We start from the raw sequence: 10,976 nt of genomic DNA, 5'->3' as shown, positions 1-10,976 counted from the left end.
TTACGCCGACTAGGAGTTGTTTTTTGAAAAAAATGACTTAAAATTCGTGATCAGCGACCTCAAAAACCTCCAGTAAAGTATTTTCAATGTTTATAAATCGGTCTAAAATCGTAAAACTTGATTTTAATGTCATTTTAATCAGATTTGAAGCAAATTTTCACTTTTCGCGATTTTCTGCCTTTTCATCGCCGTATCGTGGGTTGAAATTTTTGTAAAAAAAAAATCAAAACATGGTTTTCGATATATTTTTTCCCGTAGAATTCGATTCTGAAGTCAAAAAAATAAAATTTTTCTTTATTTTTTTTTATTTAAAAAAAACAATGAAAAACCGTAAAAAAAGAGGTTTTTCGAGCAAAACCCCATAAAAAAGTAGCTGGACCCTACTTTTTTATTGCAAATTCGGATTCAGCGTCGAAAAATACATAAGAATATATAGGTCTGGTCAATTGCACAGACACATTTGTTTTTTTTGTGGGCCTGTGTAATCAATAAAGTTTACTCTAATTTTAGGTATCTATCGCTGTCTCCGGATTCTGAACTTTACAAATAGACATATTAGGAGATTTTGTTTCGTAATATATCAGTTCTTTCTCGAACACGTACCAAATTTTTATAATTTTTCTTGATACCAAGATCTGCTGAGATATTTCTTCTTTTACAGAATTTTAGGTTCATAGGTTCAACTTTTAATTTGTTTAAATTACAATGGCATAAATTACCAGATTTAAAAAAATCGAAAACTGCTATTGCTGAAAAGTTGTTACGCTTTATTGAAAATTAAAATATCCATCGATTTTTTAAATAAAAAATTATCTGGCGTTGCCGCTATGAAGTCAAACATGCTAATAAATAGAACTCGTATTTAAGTTATAATTTTTTAAGTAAGCAAAAATGAACTTTTTTTAAACTCAGGTACATTTTATTTAAAAAATGTTTGTTTTGCTTTATACTTTTATGCATGATAATCAAGGGGCTGTGCATAAATTATAAAAACTTTGATTCTGAAATTCTGTAGCATGCACCTCCCTTTTTTACGATTCAAAATTTTGACCGCTCTAATTTCACATAATTTTTGCCAACTACAATTTTCTTGTGAATTTAGTAAATACGTAAGGTGATGAAAGGTTAGATGCTGGTTCCTGAAATGGCCTGCAAAGTCGACAGAGTAAACTATTAGTGTTGCCTAATAATGAACTTCCTCTCAGTTTTTCTCGGCCATGGCAATGTGGAAACAAAAATGTTGTGAGAATTTTTTCTAATTTGAAAGTGTTATTACAATTTTCAGGGTTTAAATTTTTTAAGTGTAAAAAAATCGAGACCGAAAGTATGTTTTTTTTCAGCTGCGCATGATATATTATTGGATATTGCTGAACGATATGCTTCGCCATGTCGATTATGGCTGGGCAATAAATTGTTTGTTGGAATCTACGAACCTGAACAACTGAAAGTAAATATAAAACTGGAAATTTTTTATTCGATTTTTATTCATTTTTTTATTATTTTTTTAGACTCTTTTAACAAGTCCAAAAAGCATGGAGAAAGCTTCTTTATGCAGTTTGCTTCGGCCCTGGTTGGGTAATTCGTTGCTTATTGCTCCAGGTAATTCTCATGAATATAAATAAATATAAATACATTTTTTATGCTTGATATTCAAAACAAGTTTAATAATATTATCATATTGCTAATAAAAATTAACGCTTTATGGACTAAACGTCCGTTTTCGAAAACTATTTTTAGCGACATTTATTGCTACTGAATTGATTGTTTAAAAAATTTTTTAAAATTAATTCTAATCTAAAATTTCCTAAAATTTTGAAATACGTCACGAGAATCGCAACAAAATTGAAACTTAAATAATTATAGTCGTTTTCTTAACAAAAAATACGAATTTTTTATTGCATCAAATTTTATTTTTCATCTTTGTCTCGAATTTGTGAAGATACGCCTTTAAAACGTAAAATTCTTGCGTCCATTGACCCTAAGCTTTATAATCTGCAGATCAGTTTTCCGAAATTCAAGATGGCGGTGTCAAATATGGCGGCTAAAAGGCAACATTTTTTTTGATATTCCTGATTTACCGTATTGGAGCTATATTTCCAAATAAATTTTTAGAAATGGTACAGTCCATGTCAAGTAACCACAATAATTTTCTTCATGAAATGGGATTTGGCTGTAAATAGGCGTATACTGTTATATATTATTGAAGAAAAATTCCCAAAGTAATTTTCAAAAATTGCAAAGAATGGCGGAGATATAGGAGTTCGAAGTTTTTGGTAACTTTTTTTTTGAAAATTCCATATCTTCGGTTATAATTAACCGATTTGAACTCTAAACTTATTGGTATTGACGATTACTTTAAAAAAATTATGTTTAGTAGAACACATTTTAAAATACGTGTTCTCCAACTTTTTTTTTCGTAAGAAGCCATACATAAGTTTTACAAGCCTAGACATTTTTATCTTGGGATCGCCAATGGTTAATGAGAAAATAAATAAAACATGAGGTTCTAAACGACGAGTTGACCAAGTTTGTGCTACAACGCGCCACGTTTAATGCTATTCGCTTTTGTTTCCATATTCGCAACAAGCGTCCTTGTCTGAACCTGCACCGGAAAAACAAAAGAACTCTACTTTAACTTTTCACACACTCTAACATTTTCACATTCGATCTTACTTATTCCGTCTTTACCATAAACATCATATGAGCAACACTGCTTGCTCACACTGATTATGTTTTTGTTCATTAGAACGAGTTTAAATACTTGTTTTTTTAGTCCATTCGTATCTCGATTCATTGTTGACAAAATTCGTGTTAGGATTTGTGATAATGTTCCATTAATTAAAACAAAATACCTCTTTATATGGAATAGTTTCCGTAAGAAATTTTTGCAAGGACAAACTTCTTCTGATACATCTTGGGATCATGATTTCCACATCAAGGAAATTCACGAAGATGAAATTTCAGGAAAAAATCAATATGGATGTAGAAAGTAATATTTTATCTGAGCGTGACAATTAATTTTTTAAACTAGGCAAAGAGAGAGCTGTTTCCTCTTTAAATGTCTGCTTTCGAATTCTTGCGGCAGGAGAGTGAAGCGATACGCTGCAAACTTTTTATTGAAAATCCTGTTCAGGAAAATAACGAAATTTTAGTTCATTAGTAGAAAAATTCCAAATCCGTGAAAGTAAATGGAGAGAGAATAAAAGTTTAAAAACTTTCAGTTGTATGTCATTTGAGAAAGCTAGCTGGTTGCACTTTTTAAGGTCGCTTTTCCTAAGTAAACAATTAGGATTTCCAAAGTTTGCAGAATTAAGACCAAAAGAGTGCATTCTGGTTCGAAAAAGTGGTACCCAGTGGCCACAAAATGTGGCGACGTCTTTACGGCATCGTTACGACATCTTTACGACAACTTTACGACATCCTATGTCCATGTAGTTTCGGTGTCTTTGCGATATCGTAAAGACATCGTCAGATCATACGACTTATTTACGATATCGTAAAGACACCTTAACGACATGGAAATATGATGTCGCAAAGTTGTCGTAACGATGTCGTAACGATGTCTTAAAGACGTCGCAAAACTTTGTGTCTACTGGGTACCCATAACGTTTGCGTCTACATTCTCAATCAGAACGCTAAACTTGTGTTTATTGGTGGGGATATAAAACAATTGGCTTTTTTTAATTCTCTACCATTTCCAACCGTCAAACATTGGATAGCCTAATTTATTAACAGCTTAAGCGAAGCTCTGAAACGACTTTTCCGACATGATTTGGTTTCAAAACAGTAACGTATGTATTATAATAGAATGACTCCCAATAGTTACTGAAAATTTCCGAGTTTCAAACAATTCCGCACAGAGGGTTATTGGGGCCGCTGATGAAGAATCCGTGATTAGATGTTCGAAATTCAAGATAGCGGATCAAATACCCCTGCCAAAAATGACTGAAACATTCCGATTTTCATAAAAATTCGTAGATGGGGTTTTTTTGAGCCTTTGATAACGAATCGGGGTTTAGATTTTTCAAATTCAAGATTGCGGATTCAATGGAGCTGCCAAAATTTGCTGAGCGTTTTCGGTGCCACTAATGACGAAATTATGATAAGATTTTCAAAATTTAAGAAGGCGATCCAACATAGCTGCCATAAACTACTGAAACATTCGAATTTTCATCAAAATTCGCATATGGGGTTTTTTTGGGGCCGCTGCTAACGAATTTGTGATTAGATTTTCGAAATTCAAGCTGGCAAATCGAACATCTTATCACGTGGTGGTGAACATTTACAAGAGTAATGTTACTTTTGTTCAGGCGTAATGTTATTTTGTTATGAATAAGGGTTTGGGCCCTTTTTCACAGTAAATTTTGCAGTCGAATAAGTATCCCATTGGGCACAAAATTTGGCGACGTCTTTACGACATCGTTACGACATCTTTACGACAACTTTACGACGTCCTATGTCCATATCGTTAAGGTGTCTTTACGATATCGTAAATGAGCCGTATGATCTGACGATGTCTTTACGATATCGTAAAGACACCGAAACGACATGGGCATAGGATGTCGTAAAGTTGTCGGAAATATGTCGTAACGATGTCGTAAAGCCGTCACCAAATTTTGTGCCCACTGGGATCTTTCAGGATTGCATGTTGCCTTTATTCACTCCTGGGCAATCGATTTTTATTTGTTTCCAACCGTGAGCAAACTCGTGAAAAAAATCTGATCACGGATTCGTCTTCAACAGGCCTAAAATACCCAGGTGCGAATTTTCATGAAAATTGGAGTTTTTCTGTAAGTTTTGGTAGCCATTTCGGATCCTCCATTTTGAATTTTGAATATCCGGCCATGGATTCGTAATCAGCGGCCCTAAAAATCCCCCATGTGCGAATTTTGATGAAAATCGGAATGGTTCAGTAATTTTTGGCAGCCATATTGGATCCGGCGTGTTGAGTTTTGTAAATCTTATTTCAGATTCGTAATTAGCGACCCCAAAAACCCGTATATAATGCATTTATGGAAATGTCTTTGAAAATATTGCTCTAATATAAAAAATCAGGAATTTAAAAAAAAATCTGGCTTTTAGCCGCCACATTGCACACCGCCATCTTGATTTTCGTAAAATTAACCTATATATTTTAAAGTTTAGGATGAAGTATTTCAAAATTTCAAGAAATTTTACACTAGATTTTATTGTTTTGAAATTTTCTAACAATCGACGCAGTACCAGAAAATTTTTGCTGAAAAAAGTGTTGTGAAAACGAATGGGAACGATAGTATATGAGTGTGTTCCAAATAAATAAATACTTGTTACCGTATGCTTGGAACAAGCGTAAATTTTCCTAATCTGAGAAAATGTATTCGTAGATAGAATATCGCATTTTATTATTCGAAAACTTTATGTGTTACTTCATACAGAGATGTATTCAAATGCAGTACATAGTTTACTTTCAACAAATCGTTTCTCATACACTTCAAGAATATATTTTCTTAATCTAAGAATATGTAGTATCGGAGCAATAGACTAGTGCCTCAACTGAACACTATTTCTCAACGAAAAGAATTGTTTTCGAAATTATTGTTACATAATCTTCCTTTTCTAAATTATTAAAATACGTAATTCGCGCAGAATGTTACTTACACATATAATCGTACGCCTAGACGCTTTGAAAAATCGCACTCGCCGAGGATTGAACCCTACCTAAACTATCCAAACTAGTTTGTCCTAACCGCGCGCTCTACCGACTTCGCTATCGAAAGAATTGGATTTTGGTGACAGTATCTCGGGTAAGAATTTCAAGGCAGGGTTGTACCAAGTCGTATAGTGAGCCTCAACCAACTTCAAACTAAAAGTTCTTGAACTCAACTTTAATATACCATTTTTTATTTAGAAAAATTTTAGAATTGAATTTTACTTATTTCAAAAAAGGCTCGGTACTTTTTTTCTTAATATATTTTAAAATGTTTTTAAATATCTAAAAGTAATGAACAATAAACAAAAATTCTCCATAAAATGCGCACTTTTCAATTTATTCAACTCGTTTATTGTATATAATACTCTCTTACTCAATTTTTATTGCAAAATAAATAAGTTTCACTTATTCAACAAGGCATTTAATACTTTTTGTTTTTAAATATTTGAAATTCTTAACAACGATTCAAAGGTAATAAATGATAAAAAAAAGTTGCAAGTACAAAAGTGCTTCAATAACATCAATGACAAAAAATAATGTTCTGCTATACGAACATTTTCATAAACTGCACAATTTTCAATTTATCGAATTCTTTTCTCAAACATTTTTTACAAAGATTTAAATATGGAATTGCTTTCCTAAATTGAAATTTTAATTAAGAATAACCATTCATAAAAAATAATTGAAAATATGTAGACAAAATTAATCGCTAGTTTAAATATTAGCTATTTAAAAAAGTGCTCGATACTTTATTTTTCTTTCAAATATAAAATACTTCGAAATCAGAAGAAATATAAATTCTGTAATCGGATGAAAAATATTTGTTTGCTTCCTCCTTGCATTCTCAATTATTTTATTTAGAAAAATTTGTAATTGTCAATTTTTCAATTGTTCTTTTATAAAATGAAATGCATTCTTAATAAACGTTTTAAAAATGTTATTGAATTCTTTTTTCTTAAATATTTTGCTTTAAAACGCATAAAATTTTTTAAAATTATTCAGTAAATGTAATGATCGTATTTTGAAGAATTTTTTAAAAGCTTATAACTTTGTTTAATGCTGTCATATATTTTTTTATTATTCTCATAATAAAAAGAATTATGTAAGTATATGGGTGATTATCAAAATGTTAACTATTTGCAGTCCAAGACATTTTCTATGATTAATGAATACTTTGACTGAAGAACTTAATTTTGTTAATTTTATTCAAAAATACCTAAATCTGTACTTAATTTTTTAAAACAGCAACATATACGCGCGCTAGAGTACGCGGGAAGCATTGCATTGCCAATAAATAACATAAAAATATAAAACTGGATATTAACTATTTGAAATAGCAAGTAAGAATATAATAATGAAAATTATTTTAAGAATTTCTGCTTAATAAAGGAATTTGTTTTTCATCAAGGAAAAATTGATTTACAGTTAAAAAATCTTTTGCCTAAAACTTATTTATTTTGAATTAAAATAATAAATGATCATTTTATATTTCCAAAACTATTCTTTTTTACTTATAACTTCTATGAATTTTTCCATTTTTGTGATTTTCAAAGTGCTATTATCGAACACGAAAATTGTGTATAATAAAATACAACTATAACTTCCAACTCTAATTTAAATTAAATAAGGTTAACATAACAAAATTGTTAACTTTTTAAAAATCAATTTTAATCTAGCCGAATCAAAAAAATTTTTTTTTATTGAATGAAGAATTTTTGTATTTAGCAGGAATATGAATTGACTTTGATCAAGAAACATTTTGTTAGAGTTTTAGTTACTTATTATGAGAATATAATATTCTCAATTCAATATTTTATTATACTTCCTGAAAATAAGTATAATGGAACAAATTAACTCAATAATTTTTTGCCTAGTGTAAATATATTCTTGATTCAAATAATTGTCCTGATTCTATTATTTTCTTGATTCAAGAAAATCGTTCCCTTGTAGAAAGAAAATACTTGCTTCTTTCAAATAGAATCAGACAAATATTTAGTCTACTTGATTTAATGCAATTTTTTTTCAGTGTGCACTTCCGAAATTTCTGCCAATTTTTTTTACTCATTTCAAGCAGAAAATATGACTGAAATTGTTGAGAGAATCAATACTGAAATTTATAAATAAATAAACTGAAATTTGCTGAGAACATTAATTTTTTGGAATTCAATTACTGCAAGAAATATGCTTGAATTGAATAAAAAAAATATTTTCATAATTCTTCTTTTCTTGCGGTGAGGGTTTATTCGTGACAGCAAAATTTTTAACAAAAAAAATGAGAATTTCAAACCACAATGGTCAATTTTTTGGAAAACAGTTAAACCTTTGACTCTAAAAGTAGAATTTTCAAAAAGAAGATACATTTTTAGCAAAAGTGTAATAGTTGCAGACAGTTCGTAATAAAAACAGCAATTTGTAAATTTGCATCCAAGAAAATTAGTTTTCTCTGAAATACTACGGATTTTTAACAAAATAAACGAAGTTTCTGCAAAAAAGTTAATTTTTTAACCTGAAATAGGAATTTTCAACAACAAAATTGATTTTCAACAAACATTTGCATTTTTACTAAAAACATGAAATTTTTAATGAAAAAGATTATTTTTCTACCTAAAAGAGGAATTCTTAACTGAATTTTAATAATTTTAAATAAAAATGGAAAAATTATATTTCCAATTCAAAAGAATAATTTTTATCACTATGAAAATTAATTTTTAAGCAAACAATTTAATTTTCAACCCAAACAAAAAAAAGTAAAGCGGTTAAACATTTACGCAATTAGTTGAATTTTATAATAAGGAATATCAATATTCCACAAAATAGTTACACTTTCAGCCTAAAAAGATAAAATATACATTTGTGAACAAAAAAAAAACGAATTAAAAAAAAGGGTTAAATTTTCAAGACAAAATACGTTTGTTTTTTAACGGAAACTTAATTTTCTATCAAAATTTAATAATTTTTCACAAAACAGTTGAATTTGTAACCGAAAGGTTGAACATTTTCTAAAGAAATAGGACGTTTTAACAAAAATGTTTGTTATTTTAAGTTCTTCTGATAGACATTCTCTGACATTTTGAAAATTTTTTTTCAAAACGATGAATTTTCCAAGGACTTCTCTATTCAATAATATTCGCTGACTGTCCTTAATTTCCACGTTTTTCCTGACTACCGTCAGCCTAAAATTATAAGAATTAATATATAACAAAATTAAAAATAACAAAATTCACAAAAAAAACCCTTTAATTAGGCCTTATTTGAGGAAAACTTGAATTCATTCAAAAATAATATTACAAAAAGTATGTTACTTTATTATAGACATAATGGAGATGAAAAATGTTTTGTAAAATATAATTTATAAAAATTATTCAATTAACAATTAATATTATAATACTGGTATTTTTTGTCCATTAGTTCCAATATGGCGTGCACATCGCAAATTAATTCAACCTGCTTTTAATCCTCAAACTCTGCGAACATTTGTGCATATTTTTGATAAGCATTCAAAATCATTGGTTCAGAAAATGGAAGAAGAACTTGAAGGAGGAGAATTTCAAGTTGGCTCCTATATGATATCTTATTCTTTAAACGTTGCTTTAGGTAAGAAAAGATAAGATAATAAGTAAATGGTTATATATTGTTGTTGTATTTCTTTTCTAATGTGATAATTTTCTTATTATGTTTTTAGAAAGTACAATGGGTATATCGGAAACTTCCGACTCAAAAATGTACACACGTTATACTGAATGTGTAAACAGGTATAAGGAAATAATTTATCTTATCTTTTTAAATAGACCTTATTTTTTATGTCATACAAAATAGCACATCCACGCGAATAATGTGATAACGAGTTAAAATTAAAAAAAAGTCTTCTTAATTTTTTTTTCAATTATAAATTAAGAATGCGGGATGGGATTGCGCGAAAAAATACGATTGGTAACGGTGGAATGGTTGGTTCTAAGAAAGATCTATATATTTTATGGGAGCCAATATTTAAAAATTTGTAAACTAAGTTAGAAAATTTGTAAAGTAAACTAAAAATTGCAAATCTTTAAAACAAATATTTAAGGCAAATGAGAAAGAAAGTTAGCTATCACACTTAAAAATATTCTTTTTTCTTAAGTAGTTTAATCGTTTGGATGCCACTAAGCGTCTTGTTTAAAAGGAAAGCTCTTTTTTCAATAATCGGTCCAGATACTCTGTCGCTCACTTGAAAAAGCCATTCGAAGGCAGCAGCATCCAAAGGCGCGTTACTTTTTTACAACTATATATGCACGGGTGAAAAATTTCGTAAAAAACACTTCAAGTAGGAAGAACGCACTTTTGTGTATAGTGCATAAAGCAGTTTCATAACCAGACATACGAATAAGTTATTTCACAGAAAAGCATTTTCTTTGATAAATATTAGTTTAACTGTCCTAGAAAAACACAGCTTTCACAATTCTCACGTCAATAATTGACATTTGGAGGTTAGGAAATATACGATTTCAAGTTGACTGGAATTTATTTACAAATCAAGAAATACTCGAGAGAAAACTTTTATTTTATCTTCAAATAGTGAATGTGAATTCCGTGTTTCGACCGTGGTTACGCCACCTTCCCGGCGAGGGTCAAAATAGCCCGAAATTGTTAACGTTGTTTAATTTGCAATTATTAACAGAACCATGGAACTGATAATGGTGCGAGGCTTGAGACTTTGGTTACATCCGGATATAATTTTCAATCTAACCAAAATGTCGAAGGAGTTTTACAAATGCATTACCTGGATGCACACTACAGCACATTCTGTAAGCAATGCGCAACATAATATACATACATTTAAAATTAAATTGAACTAATTTCATATTCGAATACATTACTTTGTAACACTTTTTTAGATAATTGTAAAGAAAAAAGTTAAATTGGAACAACCTGATGACGCTGAAAGTGGTAAAAATATAATTATATTGTAGAAATACATACAATGAATTAATAATAATATTTAGGCCTTTATTGCAAGCTGCTCTGCGTCGCGTTTAGGCTTTGCACAGTAGGAATAAAATAATTTTTGTTGTTCAAAATAACGTACAGCCCACAAATATTGACCGATTTGACAAAAAAACAATTTTAAATAAAAGCTTATGAGGTTTCTAAGAGAGTTACGAGGGTAGTTCAATAAGTCCTTAGAATGAAGTATAAAAACAATTTTTTGGAGTAAATTTTTTTTTATTTTTCAACATAATCTCCTTGGAGCTCTATACACTTGGTCAATCGCTTTTCAAGTTTTTTTAATCCTTCAGAAAAGTGCGTTTTC

The 10,976-nt window shown here is 29.7% G+C and overlaps 1 protein-coding gene across 3 annotated transcripts in view; it reads left to right on the top strand.

Annotated features, from left to right (window-relative positions):
• The window catches only part of LOC117180164 (cytochrome P450 4C1-like), a 23,911-nt gene that overhangs the window by 2,901 nt on the left and 10,034 nt on the right, over window positions 1-10,976 (top strand). Inside the window, exons 2-7 of one of the 3 annotated variants that reach the window (XM_033372513.1) lie at window positions 1,341-1,447; window positions 1,509-1,599; window positions 9,098-9,283; window positions 9,372-9,441; window positions 10,344-10,470; window positions 10,561-10,612. In XM_033372513.1, the coding sequence (XP_033228404.1) occupies window positions 1,341-1,447; window positions 1,509-1,599; window positions 9,098-9,283; window positions 9,372-9,441; window positions 10,344-10,470; window positions 10,561-10,612 (633 nt within the window). The remainder of the gene's footprint in view (window positions 1-1,340; window positions 1,448-1,508; window positions 1,600-9,097; window positions 9,284-9,371; window positions 9,442-10,343; window positions 10,471-10,560; window positions 10,613-10,976) is intronic. The other 2 variants (XM_033372515.1, XM_033372516.1) reach the window with 2 other exon arrangements.

The sequence above is a fragment of the Belonocnema kinseyi genome, chromosome 9, assembly GCF_010883055.1.
Source record: "Belonocnema kinseyi isolate 2016_QV_RU_SX_M_011 chromosome 9, B_treatae_v1, whole genome shotgun sequence".
Classification (NCBI taxonomy): domain Eukaryota; kingdom Metazoa; phylum Arthropoda; class Insecta; order Hymenoptera; family Cynipidae; genus Belonocnema; species Belonocnema kinseyi.
This window is presented reverse-complemented; position numbering and strand designations above follow the sequence as displayed.